At 45.8% G+C, this 24,580-nt stretch overlaps 2 protein-coding genes across 16 annotated transcripts in view; both read left to right on the top strand.

Annotated features, from left to right (window-relative positions):
* Positions 1-20,385, top strand: part of LOC121598432 (protein 4.1 homolog) — a 42,166-nt gene extending 21,781 nt beyond the window's left edge. For 8 of the 15 annotated variants that reach the window (XR_006005555.1, XR_006005557.1, XR_006005560.1 and 5 more), the window contains 15 exons: positions 6,645-6,970; positions 7,054-7,499; positions 7,578-7,730; positions 7,805-8,163; positions 8,228-8,385; positions 9,048-9,146; positions 9,748-9,835; positions 9,898-9,968; positions 10,845-13,667; positions 14,664-14,885; positions 15,158-15,271; positions 15,423-15,587; positions 15,659-15,769; positions 16,599-16,860; positions 17,537-20,385. Coding sequence is in view for 2 of the 15 variants with exons in the window: in XM_041925278.1 (XP_041781212.1) it covers positions 6,830-6,970; positions 7,054-7,499; positions 7,578-7,730; positions 7,805-8,163; positions 8,228-8,385; positions 9,048-9,146; positions 9,748-9,835; positions 9,898-9,968; positions 10,845-13,667; positions 14,664-14,885; positions 15,158-15,271; positions 15,423-15,587; positions 15,659-15,769; positions 17,537-17,602 (5,016 nt within the window). In the remaining 13 variants the exon portion in view is untranslated. Of the gene's footprint in view, positions 1-6,644; positions 6,971-7,053; positions 7,500-7,577; positions 7,731-7,804; positions 8,164-8,227; positions 8,386-9,047; positions 9,147-9,747; positions 9,836-9,897; positions 9,969-10,844; positions 13,668-14,663; positions 14,886-15,157; positions 15,272-15,422; positions 15,588-15,658; positions 15,770-16,598; positions 16,865-17,536 lie in introns of all 15 variants that reach the window. The other 7 variants (XR_006005554.1, XR_006005553.1, XR_006005564.1 and 4 more) reach the window with 7 other exon arrangements.
* A 3,213-nt stretch (positions 20,386-23,598) lies between these two features.
* Positions 23,599-24,503, top strand: LOC121598446. The gene has a single exon (XM_041925323.1). It carries the CDS (start codon positions 23,677-23,679, stop codon positions 23,884-23,886), a length of 210 nt encoding a protein of 69 aa, XP_041781257.1. The 5' UTR covers positions 23,599-23,676; the 3' UTR covers positions 23,887-24,503.
* The last annotated feature ends 77 nt before the right edge of the window (positions 24,504-24,580 follow it).

Below are 24,580 nucleotides of genomic sequence, written 5' to 3' on the forward strand. Positions count from 1 at the left end.
ATTGAAACGGTTTTGGAACGGGCGAAAGCGTAAGCGCAGGTCTTATTAAATCAATTAGATCCTCCCCCCCGTTTTTGGAAATACATTAAGCAACTTGTGCTGTGCATCTTCGTTGCAAACAGTGCCCAGTAACCGTCGTCGGCAATCGGAGTGTAATTAAAAGAGCTGTAATTCAAATTACAATAACTTTCTTCAACTTCTACCGTGTACTGTGTTGTTTGTACTGTGGCAATGTCCGCAAGGGTTGGCGTCTTCTATGATCATCAAATCAGCAAATATACAATCGGTCTAAATTATGCACTCACTTGCTCCACACGTTTTCAAGTAGTTTTGATTTAAACGACCTTCATACTTTGACCAGCAGCAAATCAGCATGACGATGCATGGGGAGCAAAGGTGATTGCGCTGGTCATAAAAAGTCAATTGAAAAGGCGTATTGCCGCTACAAGATGGACAAGAAACCTTAATTTAATTCTTGCATCTTGTTAGGAGCGCCAACCATGATAAGAAATGATGATGTTGCAATGCATTTATTTTATTATATTTTATCATATTAAAGTATTTTTTTAGCTAATTTTATACCACAAGAACGAAGGCCGTTGAGATGCCATTTAAAAAAGGTCACCAAAATGGCTTAATGCTTTTGTGAACATTTTATATTTTTGGACAGTTATTTTATCTCAACCCGCGTAAAGGGCGACATTTTTTATCTGGTTACCGTTTTTTTTTTGTCGAGCTTCAAACTTTGTTGCTGAAAATGACCCGTAAAGGGCATGTTGTCCATTTTCGGCTCTATGATCGCGCCGGGCGGCGGGCGACCTCCTTTGTTGATACTAGTATACCACACAACACGTCACTTTTGCCAATGTTAGGCTAAACTCACACTCTGCACGGTATATATATGAAACCCAAACCGACCATCATCATCATCCTGTCCCTTCCGTTCTCAGCCCCTCCCGCGTGCTAAGGGGTGGTCATAAACTTGATCCAGCCAACCGATGGTGGTGCGAGTGGTTAGAACACGCACTCTGTCTCCTGTGTTTGGACGATGTCACGCGAAACACGTCCCTCTACCGGTGGTTTGGGGAGTAGCAGTGGGCTTGGGTGATGGGTTTGACGTTTAGGCACAGGCACACGCAATGACACAGGACGATGTTGTGCGTTTCTGTGTGGCGCTGGGTCGATGGACAGAGGGCGTGTGTAAAGTATGGCCATCATCAAAGCCGCAATCTGCGACGACGATCCCCGGGCTCGTATCTAGACAACATACACACACACACCCGGTACCCGGTGCGGCTTTCGAGTGCAACTGTCTGTTTGGTCGATAATTTTTGGATTATTATCGATTTTGTTTCGCTCTGGCTTTGGGTTGGGTCGCTTTCAACAGAGCGGGGGGTGAGCTGTGTGTGTCGGTAAAGAAAGTCGTTAGAGCGATGCGTAAATGATACTCTCTGCTTCGATAATGTTTGCAGCTAGTTGGTATTGATGATCCTAACAGGGGCGAGAATAATGTGTAGAGGGTTTGATTTTGATTTCAATGATTGAAATGAATGCAGATACTACAATTGTATCATACGCAAAAGTCTTAGAAGAACATATTTTCTGCTTTATTGTAGATTACTTCTCGATTCAACTTCAAGAATTGCTCATGCCGATAGAGATTAGATTATTATGCGACAAAATCTTGTAACAAGGGCCTAAACAGACCCACACCAAACCTTATTAAGCGTAATGTGTTATGCATAATGCATAACTTTAGGCGGTTTGCCACGTGGATTGCATAATGTTAGTTGGAAATATGGTAATTTAGGGAAGGCGAATTCGGCTACCTTTAGGCCTTTTTGTCTTTCTTCTAGACGGCATACACTTCATTAGCTACTGGCGAAGATTCGAGGAACAATCAGTGATTGATACAGAACGTGCAAATATGCTTTGGCGTGTAAAGCTAACGAACTCTTCCCGTACCTCGATCGAACGCTGAAACCAACTTTCGGCCTGCCACTTCCTGAGTGTTGTGTGTCGGTGTGCCTTGTGTTCTGCTCTAATGAAGAAGGTCACCAAAAGACCAACTTTCCCATTTCTCTTTCTTGTTGTTCCCTGTTACATAGCGTTAAGGACCGGACAAACCAACAAGAATCACGAATTCCGGTGTGTTATTCTACGTGATTGTTCGTGCATAGACCGGACGGCATGTTTGTTATCTTTGTTTGTATCTGGTGTGACAGGTAGACAAAGCAGAGCGGTCCCCTCCTGCCCTGTTTTGACAGCTTGAACTCGGACCTTTCTCAACGCACGTTGCACAGAAGAAAAAAAAACTGATAAAATTAAGCTGAGTTAAATAATTCTAAGCAACAGATAGCAAATGGCACATGGTGTGTAACGTCTTGTGTGCTTGGTGGAGCTTTCGAGACACTCCTGACCGTGCAATAATTATGGCTACACATGAACAACAACCGCCCGTGTGCGATTTGGCATGTATGTTTGGGAATCAAACCCGTCCATCGCAATCGTTGGATGTTATCAACGTTTCGGGGGAAAAAAGGTTCGCATACTCCAAGGGTCCACGATGCACGAGCTTGCTTTCAGTGGCCAGGGGAGGGTACGAGTCTCCCTAAAAACCGAGATAACATGCCATGTTTATGAATCATAAATGGTAACGTTCGAAAATTTTCGCTTTCGTTTTGGAGGGATTTTTTGCTCTTCATTTTGCCGGTATTGCTGTCCAGATATGAGAGAACGGAACCCCACGCGCATATACTTCCTTCCTTCACCGTGTCAGTGCAACGGTGTGTGTATGTAAAAAAGAAGAGCGAGAAGAACTGGACATAAAAATTGACGTCAAACAGGCATAAATTATGTTTCCCCCTCCCTTTTCTGGTGGGCGTTCTACGCTCACTTTACGATCGATTGGCAAATTTCTGTACGAGGCTAAAGAAATATTTGCCTCGATCGTCATCGGGAATGGTCGGTGGCGTGGTGGCAAGTACCATAAATGATAAATAAATAAACCATAATATGCGAAATTTCATTCGTTAAAGTTCCCTCCAACCAAAAAGTGACCTTCAGTGTGTGGTGAAGCAAGTTTTTGGACGAAATAATTTTCCAAAAACGTTTGTCGATGTTTTTTTATTTACTTTCAACTGCTGCATCAACATTGAACCAACCTCTCTGGACAGCGCAACAACAACGCAAAGTTACAACATAATTAGTCGCCCTCCCGAGGGCTTACACCAGAAGTTTGGCTCCATTATCGTAAAACATTGTTTGTGTTTCATTAGGGATCGACCAATTTACTTGCCTGCTGTCCCCCTCTCGTTCGTCTGTTGTGTTGGGCGTTTAATGTCAGTTTTCATTAACATTCGCTTTGGTTTTGTTCTCCAGCTTTCATCAGTCAGAACTATTGAATTTGTTACCCGTTTTACGGTATTCAGTGCAACATTGAAGTATTCTATCAATCCAGTTTTGTAATTTGAGAGGACTGTTTTGGTGATTGCAACACTCTGTCCCACAACGCTACCTGGGTGTGGTCTTTATCGCGACAATTTATGAGCATACGCAATACACACTTTGCAGTAGCGCTAACAGCAGCAGCAGTGTGCTCGTCAGTTGCTGTATTTCTCTTTTATTTCTTTCGCTGTATCGTACGGCACAGAATACATTGTGCTACCTCAACGATCGACGCTTGGAAAATCAACCACCACCACCGTAGGGAAAAACTATCTCCGATGGCGAGTGAAAGCAAACTGTAGGCTAGCGGCGTGTTGGGTGGATCGTTAAACGTTGGTGCTAGCCCGGGGAAAATTGGCGCCGCCTTCACGCACGCCCGTCTGTCTCTGTCGAATAAGTTCAGTCGGTTGGTGGTTGGCTGGTGAAAAAGATATGTGTTGTATAAGGCCAGCCAAACAATGGTGCGCACATCTTCCCATGTCGAATAAAACGTTGTTGAAGTCGCACGTTGGGGGCTGAATAGAGCAAAAGTAGGAAGCCAAAATGCGCACAATAAATGTGTCAGCTACTACCAAATGTGGGCTTGGGGTGAAAGGTGCTCACAGAAGAAGCGTATTATTGTTGGCGTGTGGGATGATGCACGATGTTTCGTGAGGGCAGGAGAAGAGCTGAGACATCAAGATATGGTTGGAAGCGAAAGTCAAGACACAAAGAAACCAAAAAAAAAACAACATCTCGCTACAAATCAATCAGTTTATCAGCTTTTGAGGTGCAGTTTTGTCTCGGTAAATGTATACAATCTGTTCATCAGAGCTGTTAGTTGATTTAATTTATTTAATTTAAACCACTCCAAAAAGCTGTTCAAATAAATAGTCGAAAGGAGGAAGTGAACTTTCTCCTCTTGAACCAGTAAAACCCCAATGAATCGTCAAGTAAACGCGTGTTTTTTGTATTATGTTTCAAACAACATCACCATGCTCAATTGAGCGTCTTAAAATCCTTTTCCTTTTGCAAATCAGCGGCAATATGAGCTCATCGTTCTAAATATAGCATCATCAGCATCATCATCCACATGCACTGATTGCAGAAAAAGCGCAAGTTGCAGTGTGGGGGAGAGAGATTGCCTCACGCTCGGCAATAATCGCCCGCCGTCCGCCTGAACTCTGTGAATCAAAACAAAACAATCAGCGAAAGTATTTCTTGCGTAGCTTCAGCTGCTGCTAGCCTCTTTCTTCACTTCCGATCCGACGGGTTACGAGTCGAGAGAAGAGCCGCGAAGAATCAACCGCGAGGGAAATAATCTTTCTGCCCGGATTCCCCGGTTGAACGGTTTAGCGATAAGACCTCTTAACGTCTTATCCCGTTGCTTTTGGCGTTCCACAGAGTTCCGTGTTAAGCCTCTCTCGCTCCGTCTCGCGATCGTATTCGATCACTTGTCTCGGTACGAGGTACGCGCATCAATCGCCAGCCGGCGTGTGATGGCTTTCCGATACGCGCTGTCCTTCGTATCGGCGCTGACCCTGATAAGATAAGAGCGTTATCGAACCAAGGGCGGAAATCGGGACCACTCCTCATGGGCTCTCAGAGGAGATGTTCCGACCGTTCCAAACCTGCACAGGAACACCAGTAGAAAGTGCAATACCACAGTGCTGCACCGATAAAACGATGTGTATTCCCCTTGTGCCATTGACATGGTTTCGTTTTCAAGGGAATCAGTGCCTCCTGTCCGGTGATTAACTTTGGCCGTGTGTGGTTCGTGGAATGTCATCACGATATTGGAGCAAGCCAAATGGAAATTTTTGTTTTGCCTTGAAACTGCAGCAAGAGATTCTTATTGGGGTTTTAACGCTCTCAGTGTCTGGCATGGCTGATGATCGAGTGGATAGAGGCGTTGTATCACACACAGCCGGATGTGTATGGAATCTCATTTGATATGTAACAAGAAGAACCTCCTCTTGCCGCCATAGATGTTTGTTTACTGTCCAAAGTGATGATACATAAACAAAATCAAAAACTCCAACCCACCAACATCTTCTTTGTGTGATGCCACATCAAAGATTCTTATCACTGGTTCGGCTTTGTTGTTATGTGGACTTGTGTTGTTTGTCGTGTGCTGCTTTTTTCTTCTCCCTCACGAAACAGAACAAATGCAGCTCGATTTTGACATATGACCATGATTATCTGTACCAGCGAAACGTTGCCTTAATCATGCTTCCGCCGCCAACAGCTAACGTCCGAGAATGCACGTCCTCCCAACCCAACCACCCACCCACAAACTGTCGTCATATCATAAATAATCGCTTCTCCGAGAGCAAAACAACAAAATATGAAACACGATCAGGCGTTCTTTTTTCGAGACCATTCGTTTGTGGCATGGAAGAAAGCTCGGGAACTCCCTAGTCGTAGAGGCCCCGTGTTTCATATGTTAGAATCTGTGTCACATATGATTGAAATGAATCACCGTGGGATTTAATTACTTTTTACACTATCCGATGCGTATTGATTTATGTGATCATTTTAATTAATTTAATGTTAGTTAATGTTCTCCTGCCTGCGATGGTGGTGTTGACGTGGTACATCATTTGCAAGACAAACTAGCGACACAGCATCGTTTAAGTTAATGTGTTGCCCTGCCGGAACGCGATTGCATTCCAATCTCATTAACACCACACCACGCCCTGCGGGAGAGAACACTACCAGCGCTGTGTGTGTGTGTGCATCAACCCGCCCAGACGGCGGCCAGTCTGCTGGATGTGTCCAATTACGCCCGAGCGCTTAGCTAATGTCGCAACGCTCGCCCATTACCTCGGCAAGGTCGAGAGACGTGAAGGTGCGAAAAGGAAGGAAGGATTTTGCTGTCCATCCGAGTGCTGACTTTATCAGGGTGTGTACGGCGGACACCCAAAACATGACAACACACACATAGACCGACCAAACGATGATAATATTGGCCGAGCAAAAAGCAGATCCTATCAAGCTCTCCTCACTCCTCGCAACAGCGCAGTGTCTCGGGGTCGTAATGATGACGACAAAGTGCCCGGCGACACTGTTAAATACATTAGCGGGGTTGTAGCATCAGGGGAAATGAGGAAGAAACGAGTGCAAGGAAGGGTGGATGATACGTCTCTCGCCACTTCGATAATGGTTGCAATTAAATTTCATTTTCTTTCTCTTCTCTTCTCTCCGTTTCCGTTTAGCGTAGCGTTCCGTTTGGTCCGGAAGTTGGTGTCCCAGTACACGCGCACGCTCGGCGCTGTGGCCGAGTGACCTATTCGTAGCTCTCTGTGTAGTGTTAACCACAACACACACACACACTATCAGCTAACGTAGCGGACAAACTCCCCAGTAGCAGTAGAACCTAATTAGAGTATCTGCAGTAACAATGCCGGGCGAGTCAACGAAAGCGGCGGAACCGGCCGCCGCCACCAGTCCCAGCACACCGAAAAAGAAGCCCACCAACTCAAAGGCGGCCCTCGCAAAGGTTACACTGCTCGATGGTTCGATACTGGAGGTGACCATTGATGTAAGTAGCACAATATCCTCACAATTGCTCTGTTAAACTGTGTTGTTAAACGACTCTCGTCTTTCTTGCTCTGTACTCTACAGCGAAAATGCCGCGGTCGGGACCTGCTGAACTCGGTCTGTGCCGGGCTGAACATACTGGAGAAGGATTACTTCGGGCTGACGTACCACACAGCGAACGATCCGCGCACCTGGCTCGATCTCGAGCGTCCGGTGACGAAGTTTTTCCGCTCCGATCCGTGGGACCTTTCGTTCGAGGTGAAGTTCTACCCGCCGGAGCCAGCCCAGCTGCAGGAGGACATCACGCGCTACCATCTGTGTCTGCAGGTGCGCAACGACATCCTGGAGGGCCGGCTGCCCTGCTCGTTCGTAACACACGCCCTGCTCGGCTCGTACCTGGTGCAGTCCGAGCTGGGCGACTACGATCCGGCCGAGATGAAGGATCGGTCCTATCTGAAGGACTTCAAGATCGCCCCGAACCAGACGCCCGAACTGCTGGACAAGGTGATTGATCTTCACAAGACCCACAAGTATGTATTACAATGATGCCGCAGAAGCGGAGGATTGGGAAGAATCTAATGAACGTGTTTGTTCTTCCTCTTTGCCAGGAGTCAGACGCCAGCGGAAGCTGAGCTACACTATCTTGAGAATGCGAAAAAGCTCGCCATGTACGGTGTCGATCTGCACCCGGCGAAGGATTCCGAAGGAGTCGACATCATGCTCGGCGTCTGTGCCTCCGGTTTGCTCGTGTACAGAGACAAGTAAGTTGGTCGTTGAGATGATTCGCCATCACATTCAATTGCTAATCGTTCACCTTTGCCGACTTCGTTTGCAGACTTCGTATCAATCGGTTTGCCTGGCCGAAGATCCTGAAGATCTCGTACAAGCGCAACAACTTCTACATCAAAATCCGTCCGGGCGAGTTCGAGCAGTACGAGTCGACGATCGGCTTCAAGCTGGAGAACCACCGGGCGGCGAAAAAGCTGTGGAAGGCGTGCGTGGAGCACCACACCTTCTTCCGGCTGATGACGCCGGAACCGCAGCAAAAGTCGGGCCTGTTCCCGCGCCTTGGCTCGAAGTACCGATACTCGGGCCGCACGCACTACGAAACGCGCAAAACGCCCGTCGAGCGTCCGGCGCCCGATTTCAAGCGCAGCTTGACCGGAAAGCGTCTCTCCAGCCGCAGCATGGATGGTTGGTGTTCGGAGTGACCGAGGAAATGAAATGACATTAATCCTATGGGTTGTTTTGTTTCCAGCACTCGCACAGCAGGAAAAAGAACGTGCGGCTGCCAAGGATGCGGGCAAGGACGCAAACAAACGCCACACGATGTCGCACCCGCCGGATCACATCCCGGATCTGGACTCGCCGACGCGCGGTTCCCGCAGCCCTATCAAGAAGGACAAAAAGGAGCGCGTAAGTGTGAGCCAAGGGAGGCCCTTGAAGCATCTTCACTTTCGGCACTAAACTGTGTACCACACACTAATCAAACTAAAGTTGCGAAATAGTTTCATCGCGCGCGCGTACCCACCCTAGTGATGTTTCGTTGTTACGTATCACCTACCCTCTCCTCTCTGTCTATTTCTCTGTCACTATGTAATTTGGCTCGTTTCAACTTCAATTCCCATGCTCCCCCGTGCTCCCGTTATTTCCCTTGTTTCAACGACACTAGTAGAAATCGTGGCCTTGTTTGGATGTTATTGCAAAAATTTTAGATCCAGCTCACAGTTGCTGCTCTCTATCGCTCTCAGTTGTAATAGAAGACGTTTTTCTTTCCTTATTTCGACAACACTCATACACGAAAACATACACAGTTCCTCTGATACGATTTTGTTGAAATGATCCAATCGCGTGTTCGATCCCACACGTTTGCCCTACCATTCCTCGTCGAAAACCGTTCATATTAATTTCACTAATCTAACTAACGATACCGTTTGTTACTTTTCTGAACTGAAATTGATTTCATGAATGCGTTGGGCACCACTAACAAACCACTAACCGATGCGAAATACGATTAACATATGTGTTTGGGATGTGTTGGTTGATCGGTTGTTCGGTTGGGCGGCTTCCGCCTACAGCTGAAGCGTGAGTCCAGCACTGGCACCGCGTCCGCCTCGTCGCAGAGCTCCCTCGAGGGAGAGTACGAAACCACATCGCCAAACGTTGTTCCAGCACAGGTTAATAGCTCCATTGACTTACCAAACATACTCCACTTGGATTCCTTTTTGCCGTATTGTTTACTTAGTTGCGTTACTTCGTTTCGTTGTCATATTTCTCAATTTCGCTTCATCTATTGCAATTTTGCAACGTATGTTTTTATGTTTTAAATTTCATATATTTTCACTAGTTTCTGGTATACTTCAACGGATTGTTTTGCATTTTTGTTTCCTCCAACATGTTTTCTCTCTTATCTACTTGTGTTACAAACACTGATAAAGTTTTCAATACATTTTTTCCAACTTTGCAAACAAGTCTCTATTATTCCGCTGCATTTTGGTGCAAACGTTTTTGATTGCTGTTGTTATTTATGGCACAATTTAGTGTAAAAGCTTTAAACACACAATCTAACTCGTAATTAGATCAATGTTTTTCTTTAAAGTATAATGCGCTTTACGGTAGTGTTAGTTTTTTTTCTACATTTGTTTACTTGATGTTGCACTAATTGCTTTTATCATATTTCTCTATTTACTCAGTTGTGTTTTGCATGATTTCTCTGGCTTTGTATTCTATTCGCTTCTTTCGGCTCATATTCCGTTTTTTACCACATTTAAATTACAGAAACCGGCTGGAGGAGTTGCCGTACTGCCAGTTGCCGGCAAGAAGGACAAACCCGAACAAGTTTCCCAGAAAGACGAAGGTCTGAATGGTATGTATTACGGTGCAAAGGTATTTTTGACACATATTTAATAACGAACGTTTTCCTTTTAGGAAACAATGGACAAGCCGAGGCACTGAATTCCTCCGCGGAAGAGGCAACATCTCCGTCCGGCAAACGCAAGGTACGTGGACACTAAGTGCTTTAAAAAAACACTTACTACTCTAGATCTTAAGCACTCGTTGGTTGATTGAATCGATCGATACACACCGTTGAACCGTGTTTTGCATCATTATTATGTATCGTAGACAGTTTTTCCATCATCTTCTACTTCAATGTGATTTGATACGATTTCCGACATTATTCAAATCTTTATGGCCCTTTATTCGAAGCGCTCTGTAGTAGATTTTTTATATCGTTTCTTTTCCATCGTTTTTTTCGATTCAAATGTTTGCTCTCACTGAATAGTAGCGTCGAATGTAATGTTTTTCCCATTTTTATGCCATTTTTCATATGGCATTTGAGACCTCTTTTGCGTGTTCACGAAACGTCCCTCACGTGTGTTTCCCTGTATTTTGTCGGTATTGATGCTGTCTGTGTGTATCTTCACGATAGGTAGCGATTGTTCGTTTTCTTATAGACTGTTAGTATTCAACTCTTCTCCCTTTTGCTGAGCGAAATATCTCCTTTGCGCTATCCTTTCGCCCCAAAAACATACACAATTTCCATAAAGTGATATTAGCCGTTATTAGTCGTTTTTGTGTACCATTTGATTGATTTTATTTTTCTCTTTTATCCCCGTTTTGTTTCTCCTTCTCCCATCCATGTTATTACCGTTCTGTTATCTACTTGCCGTTTTGATCTGACGAATCCTTCCACACATCCTGACATCCTCTTGATCCATATGTGTTTGTATGTATCTGTTTGTGTGTGTGTATGTGTGTGGTCGTCATGTACTTCATGTGTGTAACGTCCATCCCGCCAACTGTGCTGTACTGCCCACCCGCCCGTCCGCCTCCATCCGTCCGCGTGTTTGTGGTAACGTCTATCGCTTGTGTAGGGTTTCCTGTTTTCCTCCGGCCGCAAGTCGCCGAAGGACAAGAAAGACGCCGGAAAGGAGCAGCCGGCTAAGCTGATGGCCGCCGCGAACGGTAACGGTGGCAGTGCGGGCAAAAAGGACCCGGCCAAGGAAGCGGTTCAGGCGCGGGCACAAGATACAGCCACGAACAAGACGCCGCAAACGACGCCGGAGAAGCCCGGCTTCACCAAACCGTACGAGTACTCGGAAAGCGAACAGGACCCGGCGACGGCGCACAAGAAGAACGTAAAGACGCGCGGCTTCCGGTACGACGAGGCACCGTTGCGCCCGAACGAGGAAAGCGAAGCGCAGCTCAGCCCGAACTCGCAAAGCCGCCGCGCGACCGGACTGGCGTTCAACTACGCGCCGGGTGAGGATCAGAAGGTGCGCGAGTCGGTGGAGAAGCGTAAAGCGCCGGGATCGCCGGTAGCTGCCACCGCCGCCGGTGTCAAGACCGATCAGCTCTCGCCGAAATCGGCTGCACGTGGACTGCCCGGGGAGAGTGAGGCTGAGAAAGGTGTACGCACCAGCGCTCGATCATACTCGCCCAACAAGGGTAGACAGGCGGTTGATCCGCTCGCTTCTGGGGCCGGAACGTTCCGTCCGTTAGACGACACTAGCAGCGCGTTTATTCAGGGCGAGCAGGCTGGTGCTGCTGCTGCGGCAGCCGCTGCAGCCGCCGCCGCCGCTGCCGAACCGGCCAAGAAGAAGGTGAAGATTATGGTGATCATTTCCAAGTTTGATCCCAAAACGAAGAAGGTCGATACGGCGCAGGGTGTGGTGGAGCATTCGACCGGCGTGCTGGACACGAAGACGGGCCAGATTGAGAGCAAGTACGGGCTGATCGATCCGAAGGCCGGCACGGTGGTTAACTTCAACGCTCGCACCGGCCAGAACGAAACGTTCCAGGGCCAGACGGACCCGAAGACGGGCCAGCTGCACATCGTGGGCGGCGTGGTCGACTCGGCTAGCGGCAAGGTAGATGATACGCTCGGCCAGGCCATTATGGTGGTGCCGGACGAGGATTCGGTGGTCGAGATCACTACCATCACCTCCAAGGTGGATCCCAACACGGGCAAAATCGACACAATCAATGGAGAAATTGAGAAGAGTCGCGGTATTCTGAACCACCGTACCGGCATCCTGAGCACCAAGTACGGTGACATTAACCCGCGCACGGGAGAGCTGCGAGCGATCGATCCTAAGACGGGTAAACCATCCCCTGCGGCTGCTGCCGTGCGTCCGGTGACGGTCGATCGCAGCAATGGACAGATTATGGTGGTTGGCGTGACCGACCCGAAGACGAACAAGCTGGACAACAGCCAGGTCCATCTGATTGCGATCGGCAACCAGGTGGATCCGGTGGTTGAGGTCACGTCCGTGCTCGGCAAGCTTGACAAGAAGGGTCTGGTCGATCCGAAGACGATCACGTACGACAAGAGCACGGGTCAGCTGGACACGAAGGACGGCAAAATCAACACCAAGTACGGTCAGCTGGATCTGGTGAAGCAAACGGTCACGTTTGTCGACCCGAAGACGGGCAAGACGGAAACGAAGGAGATCAAGGTGGATCCGGTCAGTGGGCAGGTGTTGCTGAAGAATCAGGTCAACCCGAAGACGGGCAAAACGGACAAAGATTACGGGCGTATCGTGTCGATTCGCATCGTGCACAACCGTATCGATCCGGTGACGGGTAAGCACGTGCCGGCTGCCCCGGTCGAGGACAAAGACATCCGTGTGGATGCCAAAACGAACCAGGTTTGGCTGCCGGACGGTGGTAAGGACCCGAAGACGGGCGAAACGATTTACACTTCGAGCCAGGTCGATCCGAAGACCGGTTTTGTCATCACGATTTACGGCTATCTTAACCCGAAGACGAACGAAATCGAACGACAGGCCAAGATGGACCCGAACATGACGAAGGTGGACCCCACGACGGGCCAGATCTATGCCGCCACGGGCCAGGTCGATGAGGCCACCGGTGAGCCACTGTTCGCCGCGACCCAAATCAACGAAGAGGACGGCGAAATCTACACCAAGGTGGGCCGTATCGATCCGAAATCGGGCCGACTAGTCATCATCAAGATCTTCATCATCACGAAGAAGGACGAGCGGGGCAAACCGGAGGAGCTGGACGTGAGCGCGGTCGATCTGGATCCCGAGACGGGTCACATTCGCAACGTTGCACCGAAGACGCTGTATCTGTACAAGATGCGCGATCCGATCACGGGCGAGACGTACAACGTGGATCCGAACGATCCGCGCATTGCCGGCGCACGAACGACGGTCACGCAAACGATGACGCTGAGCGGTGAGATTGACCCGGCTACCGGGCGCATCAAGTCCGAGTGGGGCCACATCGATCCGAACACGGGCGATATTGATCCGGCGACGGCCATCCGCGATCCGGTCACCGGTAAGCTGATCCTGAACTATGCCGACATTGAACCGAGCCACTTTGGCAAGAATGTAACGGTGTCGAAGGAAACGGTACCGATTACGCGCGAGCAATTCTACGAAGGCATCAAGCACATGGACAGGAAGGCCACGCGCCGAGACTCGGAAAGCTCGGACGACGATATGACCGCCCAGTACGGCAAGGAAAGCATCAAGGAGATCAGCTCGGGTACAGCGGCGGCGGGCAGCAAGCTGAATGCGGCTGCTGCTGCTGGCACGCCAACCGTTGTGAAGACGACGACCAAGCAGGTGATCACGAAGAACGAGGATGGCGTTACGCATAACGTGGAGGAGGAGGTGCAGAATCTGGGCACCGGACAGATCGTGTACTCCACCCAGGAGCACAAGGTAGTGTAATGGTTTTGTTTTCGTTTCACGGGTGTGACAGCAGGAGAAGAGTGTTGCATCGACAGCAGCGCGTAACGTCGTCTATTGGCACTCACACTCTCACTCACACCTTGGTTGATTGTTTTTTATAGTTTTGTTGCGTTGTTTTAATGTGATTTTTGTGTTGTGCTGTTTTGTTTTTGGTGTTGGCTTGTTTTACTTTGATTTCTAACACATTTTTACATTGCATTAATCTGCTTTGGGTACGTTTGTCTGTTGTTTCATGCGTTTTCTAACCGTCGCTCCATTGATATTTATCTATTTTCACGTTCGCTTGTCATGTGTTTCGCTTCTATTGCATGATGTTTGTCTGTAGCATGTTTGTGTTTTCTTCTACACTGTTTTCTCTACCATGTTTTCGACTCTTCTTACATTTACATTTTTATTAGAGAAAGTTGTAGTAGTCTTACGTGTTTTACTTTGTGATTTTCGGGGTATATTTCTTCAACTAGATTAGACATTAATCCTTAAAACAATCGTAGTTTGAGCCTTTCAAAATGTAGTTGATTGGTATAATGTATTGGGCATTAGCGTATTGGTAAAAGTAAGTATGAATCGTTTAGATAGTGAAAAGACAAAAATAACCAAATTAACAACATCCGGCCAAAAGCATTCGTAATTTGCACATCAAAATAACATTGAAAGGCATATGAAACTTTCGTAAAAGCGTGTTTCCCGGTTATTGGTGACCCCATGTCCGTTGCACTGTGCACTTTTTCAAGCATCATGCATGAGCCACTTTACACACATTGGGGAATGCTGTATTTGTTTGTTTAATGCATTTGATTTGATTTTTCGTTAACTAATAATTTGTTCCTTTTTTTCTGTTTGTGTTGCTGCCACTAAACGCGCGCTTTTGCTCTGAACACTGCGATTCGCGTTCCTTCCATTGCGTTATTGTTTGCCCCCCTTTCGTGTTCGCGCACATTCAAACCAATCCGGTGACATGCTGTGCAGGCGGATGCCCCGACCGGTACGGATGCAGGTAAATTTGTGACGGCAACCGCTGTCACGACGCGTACCGCCACCACCCACGAGGATCTGGGCACGAACGCGAAAACGCAACAGCTCGAGGAGAAAACGGTGGCCACCACCACCACCCAGCACGGTGAGCGGCAGGAGCAGCGTGTCATTACGCAGGAAGTCAAAACCACGGCCACGGTAACGAGTGGCGATCAGGTATGGTCGCTTTTCTAACAGAGCTCGCTTTCATTTCGCCCCCATACACCCATGCGATATGACTTTTATTTACTTATCCTTTCTTTTTTTATATTTTACATCATTTTCTTTCCCTTGCGTTTTCGTTGTTGTTATGCTTCCAAATATGTGTTGTTATTGCATGAATGTCCTGTTTGCATCCCCCCCCCAACTACTACTTGCACGATGTCTGTTCATCATGAACCTTACTCTCGACATGTTACTGGGCGAATGTGTTGTACGCATCAATTCAGTACGCACGCCGTGACAGTGTCTCATCGTCGAGTTCCGGCGACTCCGGAACACCGATCGATGGCCCCTACGGAGATGAATCGCTGTCGGAAGTGATCTACAACAAGTCCTACACGGTTTGTACAAGCCATATACATTGCATGAATGGGTAGATTAGATTCGGAACACGTGTACATCTCTACAACACTTGAAGAGCTTGTGATGCTTCAATTGAAAAGAAGCGGGTCTCTAATTATACGTATGACCATTGTTCCGACCTGTTTTTAGGGAGCGGATAACGTTGTCGGTGCCTCACAAATCCCGGAAGGACCGAACGTGGAGCATCGGCGCGTGGTGCTTGATGATCTTGCCGAAGGTGGCACCACTACCCACGGTGAAATCGTATCGTCCCAGACGGTATCCAGCAAAACGCGAACCGTTGAAACAATCACCGTAAGTATTGCTGTGTAGTGTACATTGTACTTTTAGTCGCTAAACTAACGTTCGTTTCTCTTTTTTTTTAGTACAAAACGGAACGGGACGGTGTGGTGGAGACACGCGTCGAGCAGAAGATCACCATCCAGTCTGATGGCGACCCGATCGATCATGACAAAGCCCTTGCTGAAGCAATTCAGGTACGGTATGAAGAAGGTGTCGCCAACGTAAATGGTTAATCAGACAAGATGTTCTAAGAATTTTAATTGAACAAGTAGAAACTTCAGATGAACATTTGTTGCGCATTGCACTCTATCTATATCCTTACTTGCCTTTGTTGTGTAATTGTGAAAGAGGTTTTGTTTTGTTATTGGATAAGATTTTCAGTTAGCGGAATGCTCGTAAACGTGAGACGTTATTCATATTAGAGCTCATTCGTGATTTAGTACACAGTTTGTATTAGGGCACTGCCTTAGAAGCATGCCGTGAAGCTGCTTAACGATGATGTAGTCTTGGTTTTTTTTGCAAAATTTGTTGATTGAACAGAACCTCGCAACCCAGAATATCGCATTCATTACTTGATGGAGGGAATCGATAAGCATTAGAAGGATCTATAAATGATAGCATACGATTGGGGAAATGCGCCATCTAGATGTCAAGCTATGTACTAATGATTAAGACACGCTTATAATAGGGAAAGCGTCATGTTTTTAAGCCCAAAAGGGTCTCCTGTTCTAAAACCATTACTTTGAATCAAATTTGAAGCATCAATGTTGCCACGCCACTGCTTTATATTTGTCCTTTTTTTCCCTTTTCCAACATTTTATCATTTTTGTTGCGCTTAAATTTAAAAAAAAAAAACAATAGCTCACACTGCTCAAACACTCCCCTTCTGTCCATTTCCCTTAAGGCACAATAATGTAGCTTCAAACAGCGTGTTCACTATGTTATCTTATTTATCTATCGTTGCAAACCTACCGACCCCAACCTCCCAACATCCTCGAACAATTTACGTCCCGCCGGCTGCAGGTTGCTTCACTTAAAATCAATATCAACCCTTTCGATCGCCGGGAAGCAGCCCGCAGATATCTGCTGCACACGAGCCAATCGCCCCTGGCCGAGTTGCGCTCGACGAAGCCACAACTTCCCGGCCCAAGCTCGCCGCAAGGTCGCCCGGAAGGGGGAAAATGAAGCAAGACGGTGTGAAAAAAAGAAACAGGGCTAAAGGGGTCGGGTACCCTAACGAACGAACTGAACACTACTGCAAGGCAGCATTTTGAGAGTAGCAGTAGTAGGTTGAGTAGCCATTTTAAATACTGTTTTCTTTCGCGTAATTGTTGTGCGTATGTGGCTGCCTAATGAACGGACTTTTTACAGTTTTCAGTCATCGCTCAAGTGTTTCACTTTTCTTTGCTAGTGTGAAAGAGAGAAAAAACAAGTCATCCTTCAAAATGCGTACTGCTCATGCGACTGAATTGAAAATTTGCTATCCAAAAATGCCGTTTGATTTTCTTGAAGAGCTTCTTAGCCTGAGACGCATGGAGCTCTTCTATTCTCATTCTCATTGGAAAACCATCCCAATTCGATTTTGTTTTTGTCATACACATTATCATGTTTGTTCATTGGCTTGTTTCCCCCCAAACGCGAAAGGTTGTCTGTACGACCTTTCGCTTCAGTGTTTGTTCCACCAAGAGAGAAGAGAAAGAAAAACGAATCATTTTAACACGCAATGCGAGCCTCAAAGCATATGCTAACATAGCACCGATTGGAAAGAGTTTTGTTTGATCCCGTAACTAATAATCACTTCTTATTAAAATCTTCACACCCGCTCAAATACACACACCGTCATATGTGTGTGTGTGTGTAGCAGAACAGCTTTTTATGCACTGTGTTCTTTTTATGCTAATTTGACTATTATTCATGACAAAATGTATTAATTGCCTTTTCTCGCATTTCCCATTTTACAGGAAGCAACCGCCATGAATCCGGATATGACAGTGGAGAAGATTGAAATTCAACAGCAAACGCAATAAGCAGCAGCAGCAGCAGCGGATCATCACAATCACGTCTCTCAACGCCCCCTTTATATCTTTATGCTGACACATACACACACACACACGCGCGGGCGAGTTTTCTGCAACCTGCCACGTGTGTGCATCCCATATGTGCATCACTGTAGCTGTTAGGCAAAACCGATTCGATTCGAGTGAAAACGAACGAAAGTCGACAAATCGCGATCACACTCGCGACAATTTCAAACGGATGTGTTAACACAGATATATGGTATGTGTGTGCCATTAGCTCTCGAAATGCAGCCACGCGAGATGAAGAAAGCGTGAAAAGTGTGTTTGCGCGTAGGTGCGTTTGCCTCCTACACGTTCTGGAGTGATTGCTTAATCGTGTGTCGCCGCAAAGCTTGTTGCAAATCAGTGTGCTCTTGGAGGTTAACACTGCTGCGAGATGCAGTTTGAAGATAACATGAAATAAATAAGAAAACATAAAGTGCAAATCCCCGCTATAAAGAGAGAGAAAGAGCGTCCTCCTCCTATGTCATTACCGACCTTCGAGGATCACGAAGAGAAAGAGGGAAGAAACGTGGCATACACACAACAGAGGTCGACGATAGGTGTGACGCCGAAATATAAGAAACGAAAACTATTCATATATTTATTTATTGCTTAAAGTGCGATGCAACATGTGCGCATGCAAGAAAGGGAGAAGCAGCAGGTGGATTCGCTGAATATTTAGAGTTTAAAAAATATATGGCAAGTCGAGAAGTAAGGAACACGACAAGAGCGCAAGCAAGCAAACAATCAAATTCTCGCTTTAAAACAAGTTCACCAATGCTGCTTTTTGGAAGGGCAAAAGAGTGGAAAAGAAATGGAAAACCCTTATATATACACAAACACACACATTGCATACACCAGGCATCACCCCAGGCACCGAGATACATATATTGATTAGATGGAAGATGGATCTTTGATGTTAAGATGTGTATTACAATTTTTTCAGGGCATACAAAGTATATGAGATAATTTGCATTTTTGAGAGGGGAGCAATTTTCGGGGCAGAGCGAAATAGAAAGCGATAAAGTACTAAAACCCCTCTCCGCCAAAACGGGCGATTATTTACAGTTGTTGACCGAGCATGTCTTCGATACAAGTAAAACAAAAAAAAAAGTAACAAAGTAAGCGGAACAACCAGTAAGTGTGTGCAGAAGCATTAGCAATGCAGCAAGCGAATATTAAGCTCGCCAAAAGAATACAACCGCTTTAGTTGTGGAGGGCGTCGTTCGACGTAACGTATTTTACTGTGGGAAGCACTATTTGTACTATTGAATTTAAATGTAAGAAAGCTATCATCGATGTGCGTCGTGTGCACATCACGGAAGAGAGGCGTGTTGTGCTTCGTTTTGTGTGTCGCGCTTATACTTTTGTTGTTAAAACATCAACTAAACCGTCTCTCCCATTTTCATTGCCCTGTTTCCAGTTTTGCAGTTAAAAGCTAAAAAAACAATTTTTGGAGAAATTTTAAATCCCACCCTCCCAAGCAGCCTCTCGTAGGACCCCGTCAAAAACAAAGAGACCCCCGTGTGTGTTAGAAGGAAAGAGGAACAACAATATGTCAAACCAAAATACCATCAGTGTTCAGTGGAGTGTAAAACAATGGAGAAAGATGGTGTGCAATAGCAGTCAAAAGCCGCCGGCGCGCTCGTTCCGCATGTGCTTTCCGCACCAAAACAAGCGAAAAAAAATATTTCAATTGTACAAAAAATAGCAAAACTTTGGAAAACATTAGGCGACAAACCGAAAAAAAATAGAAAACAAAATCGACAACAACCCATAGTGTTGTGTGGGTATGAAGGTAGACACACATACACAACAAAAGAAAAGGTTGCCTTATTTTAGTTTACTCTCTTTAGGCAAAGACGACTCTAGCAGAACAAGCGAATCATGACCCTACTGCAGTATCTATACCCCCCTCAAACACACACAACACATACATATATACACTCTTAAACATCTCGTTATCACTACCTGGGGAGAATGATCATGCTAACAATGCTTTCATGTATGTTCTTCGTTGCTTCCCTTTCCTTGTTTTGTGCTCCAATTTGTACTCGTATTGAATTGGTTATACCACTTGCTATATTCTACTTTAGCTACTATTATTTTTTTTATGTTTTGTAAAGAGTTTAGTTAATTTTTTGGTTGCATGAACATTCCATACTTTCTTGGAAAAAAAACTACAAGCTTCTCCTCCCAACTCCTGTGTATCACTACCTGATTTATTGTTTTGTTTTGATTTTTCCCCTAATTTATTTCACTACTCTTATCTTTAGTTGATCCCCAACCCTTCTCTATGTGGGATCTGATCGGTAGCCGATCGATTACCTTTTTTTCTCTCTCGTTTTAGCCAAGCTAAGCTAAGGAATGTTTATGTGTTTCTTTTACGTTTAATACGATCGCCGTTCAGCAATAATCCCTTTTATAGAAAGAGTTAACATAACTGCAAATTGTGCATATATACATATATACATGTGAGAAGAAAAGAAAAAGAAAAAAATCATCCGCAACCGTAACCTCATACACCAGAAGGCACCAGAAGGGCAATCAGAGGTTTCAGTGGGGGACGAAGAAAGATATATGAAACTACAAAGGGGAGGAGTAACCCCCTTAGTACATACACATATGATTGCTGTTTGTTTTAGTTTTTATTTTTAATTTAATTTTGTCTTACGAAATGCGAAAGTTTCGTGTTCTTTTTTTATCTTATCGAAATATACTTTAAAAATTGTTAAGTATGATTAATGTAATAATTATTTTAGTTCTTTTCATTTATTTCTTTCCGAATTTTAGTTCTATGTATACTTTTAGTTCAACGGCACACATCCCCATGATCAAGTGAACTCACTCCTTTTCCTTCTACATCTTATCTAAAAATTGCAGTCTTTTAAAACGTTTTAACAATCGCCACGTGGTCCACTCAAACGATCTCCTTTACTACGATCGGTGATCCTCTGCTGTTGTGCTTGGAGGGGTTGGGAAAGGAGAAGGCAGACAACATAAGCGTCTTTTTTTTTATTAAACCATGAGATAATCCGCCGACAAGTAAGGGGAAAAGAGGCTGTGCAAAACTCTAGCTAGCTGCAGTTGTTCTAGACCACAAACACACGAGAGCAGTGCAAAGGTAAATCTAATATCACCCAGACTATTTAATCGGACAAAGGTGAATTAATAATCAAGATAGATAGCTCCATTACGAAAAATCGAAACATTGTAAGAAACAAACTCTCTTCTACTGTGAAACCGTTGTATTTCGAATGCTTACACCAATGGCGTCTTGTTACTCTCACTTGTTCTCCTTCTCTTATAGCAAACATATGGAAATCGAAACAAAAAAAGAACATACTCTCCTACTGAAATGGAATAGAACGCTGCAGAAAATAGTGAAACAACACGTAACGTGATCGTATTTTTTGGTAATTTCAGTGTATAAGAGGCAAAGTAAAGCTAGCTTGTGATTTGTGTGATGGTATGACACGAACAGAAGAAGATTCGCTTTTGAGCAGGGCAGCAAAACAGAACAGAAATTCGCGCAAACAAAACACAAGGTTGGAAATGGAAGGGACGAAACAGCTTGTAAACTGGTGTGATCATCGATAGTTAAGGTGCTTTAAGGAGAATCGTGTGTGGACGTAATGCTTGAATGTTGTGAAGAGCGTTGTTTCGCTAGCGAGATGAGCTGCTGGAAACTGAGTTGAGCCAAAAACTGCTGCAGAAATCTAAAGAAACCTTCCTCTCGTAACCATACTACATTAAGCATCCGGGGGGGAGAGAGGCGCATCCCTGTGCCGATGGCCGTATATTGGCTTGGAAGTGGAGGGGGCGATCGTTGGTAATTGGAAAGCCTGACACATTATTATTACAAAATAAAACCATGCAACGTGATTAAGATATAGCTTATGTGTAACGAAAAGCGAAACATACCGATTGATGTGTTTACATTTACTGCAACTTTCATTTGTCTGGCGGGCGAGCGCACGAAGCGCTTCTCCAACAACAATCGGGACCGGTAATAACTGGAGCAAACCGTACACATAACCCTCTCTTTGTAGATGTGCGCTTAGCTTCCTGTTCCTTCTCTCCCCCATCGCAACCGCTCGGTCACCCTGCACAAACAATTTGCGCAGTTTTAGCTAGAATGCGCTCTCTATGTGGGTCATCTTGCCCCCGGGGACGGGAGTGCGCCATGTCATGCCGCCCCGTATAATTATTATGACGTCGCCTCGTCAGCCACCACCAAGCGAGTCGGAGAAATTACTCGCTTCCCAAGATTATCAGCCGCGCGCACCCACCGATCGGAATCACCACACGGACACCGGGCAACCATCAACAGCTTATCAACTGGGGTGGGGCTGAGGATCATCTCAACGGAATGGTCGCCTGGTGTGCGATGATGTGCCACGCATTCCCACCTGATGATGACTGCCACACAATCTCGTTTGACCTTAGCGAGGACAAACCCCACCCCACTTGCACACTTGACAATGTTGGGTCGGGTGCGTGTGCTCCGGGCATGGATTGACCGTAGAACATTTTTCTTTTCTTTCCCTTTCCTGCGTCAACACCGTCATCAGAATGGAGAATGTGGCACGCAGCTACACACAACCACGCTACGTTACCATGGCTGCCGTTGACACTCGCTCGGAGCGTGATGCTCTCTCACCACGATAAACGTGGTATGCGGCGGGAGGTGCAATTGCATCGTCGTACGTGTACGCTTTTACTACAAACGTGTTACGATCAATTGTGGTGTATCGTGTAACAAGGGGGGAAGAGGCTGAATATTTGCATCGTAACGTCCTGCGAGAGCATGCACGATCGTAACAATGTGGCGTGATCTGGAGATGAATGAAATGGATCAGAGATCAGAGATTAAATAAAGCATTTTGTGTAAAAATATTCAACAAATCCATTTGTCGTTGAATCCGAAAGCGAGTAGATTGATTCGTCGTTTAATTTGTTATCTTTTAAACAGCGTGTGAAATAAAAGAAGATAATCAGCTTGTTCTTTTCGCAAAGGTTGTTTTTTGGTAAGTATTAATCGAGGAGTAGTTTTCCTTTTTTTCTATAAATTTCTATCAGGAGTATGCCCTAAAAATTATCCTTATTTCAACCAAAATTGGAGGTATAACTACTACCGATACTTCAGACATCAAAACCAACTAATGGAACAGCGGTACTGGGTACAGAACAGACACCCAAAAACAAAAGACAAAATCCAACAAATTGGAAACAGTAACTAAAGTGATAGCCCGTACCAGGTAAAATTACTAAAACCTACCTTTGAAATAGAATCATCGTGGACTGGTAGCAACTGGACTGGGTAAATGGATGAACATTAGCAGTGGCCAGGCTCAATACCCTGACTATTCATTTCTTTTTTGTAATAACAATCTACATGGTTCTAGTCTGTTCCAAATAGCTAAAATAAATAGATAAAAGATAAATAATAAAATTGTTAAATGCAGAAAAACAACTTTAACCTACCTCTAGGAGGATCCGTTACCCGTTCCACTGATAACGTTCGTTCCAAAACTTTCCGCTCCGTTCCGGTCGCGAAGTGTATACTCAGCCAATGCGAGCCACCACACGCACACACACACACACACACTAAACCCATCGCTTCGAGCCGTACGGTACGGTGTGCGTTGTGTGCGCGCGTTTGCGACCAAGAGTGTATAAATTAAATCGCTGCGCTCGCAGCAGAACCCACTCACGTATCAACCATTAGATTCAGCGGACCCGTGCCCGTTCAATTCTCGTCCAGAGAAACGAAAACCACTTTCCAAACAGCCGCATCGTGTCTCCGTGTGTGCCCATATGTCTCGCCATTTCACGTCTGTGTATTGCGTAGTGTTCGGGTCGCCACGGCCTACCGTTTGACAGTTGGTGTTGTGTTTTGGTACTGCATTTCGGTGTAATCGCACCAGGTGTCGAGCCAGCAGGAGAGAAGGAGATAGAGAGTGCGTGTGTGTGTGACTGTTCCAGCAAACGACCGTGTAGCAACCGTTTTCGTCCTGGCGTCTGGTCAACAGAAAGGAATGCCCTTTAACTGCAGTCGCGATTGTGTAGGTATTCGATACCGCATCAACTCGCTGCACCAGACCTGGAAGTGGCTGCATCAGACGATCGCCCTGCACGAGTACCTGATTTCGATGAGCGCAGCTGACACGAATATCAGCAGCCGAAAGTCGCACCACCATCCACTACTGCAGCAGAAGAGCATCAGCACTGTTGTGTTGTGTTGCTAGAGCGTAAAGGAAACCCCCTCTCTTCGGAACAAGGGTGCAGTTTTGTGAGTTGTTGTGCGTGGTGCTACCAGTGTTTTTACTTAAGGCATTTTATATAGTTTTAGCTACCTAGAACTAAACCGATTATAGTGTGTAAACAAACAAAAACTCTACTCAGCCTAGCATTGCCTCAGTTTCAAAGCTCTAGTCAAAGACGTGCCTTAACAAAAACGCGTAAAGGACTACAACAAACAACATCATTCCGTATGTGTGTGTGTGCCTCGTAAAAATAGAACTTTACGTCCGTTAGCTAACAGTGAACACTGCCCCAAACATCATCTCACATCATCATCACCACCTTCGCGACCGTCTCAAGACGTGTGTAGCAAATAGTTCACCGAAGACTGACCAACGAGACGGATCGTGTGCGTGTGTGTGCAACAAGAACGCACCCAAAACCAGTGTGTGGTGAAATATATTCCACAAACCATCGAGAAGATCGAACCCAAGAACATTAGCATTTTTTTACTGCGAACTGCGTCGAACCCCAACAGGTGTGTGTCTGCGGCGGGGCTACGAATTTGCGTATCAAAACAAAGCAACCGGTCAAAACATACTTCGCCGTGTCTCTGTCACCCGAAAAAAAACAACAACAACACAAAGAACCTCGCACAAAAAAAACCACGCACACACGATATAACAAAGAAAGTGCAAG

Source organism: Anopheles merus, chromosome 3L (genome assembly GCF_017562075.2).
Source record: "Anopheles merus strain MAF chromosome 3L, AmerM5.1, whole genome shotgun sequence".
Taxonomy (NCBI): Eukaryota; Metazoa; Arthropoda; class Insecta; order Diptera; family Culicidae; genus Anopheles; species Anopheles merus.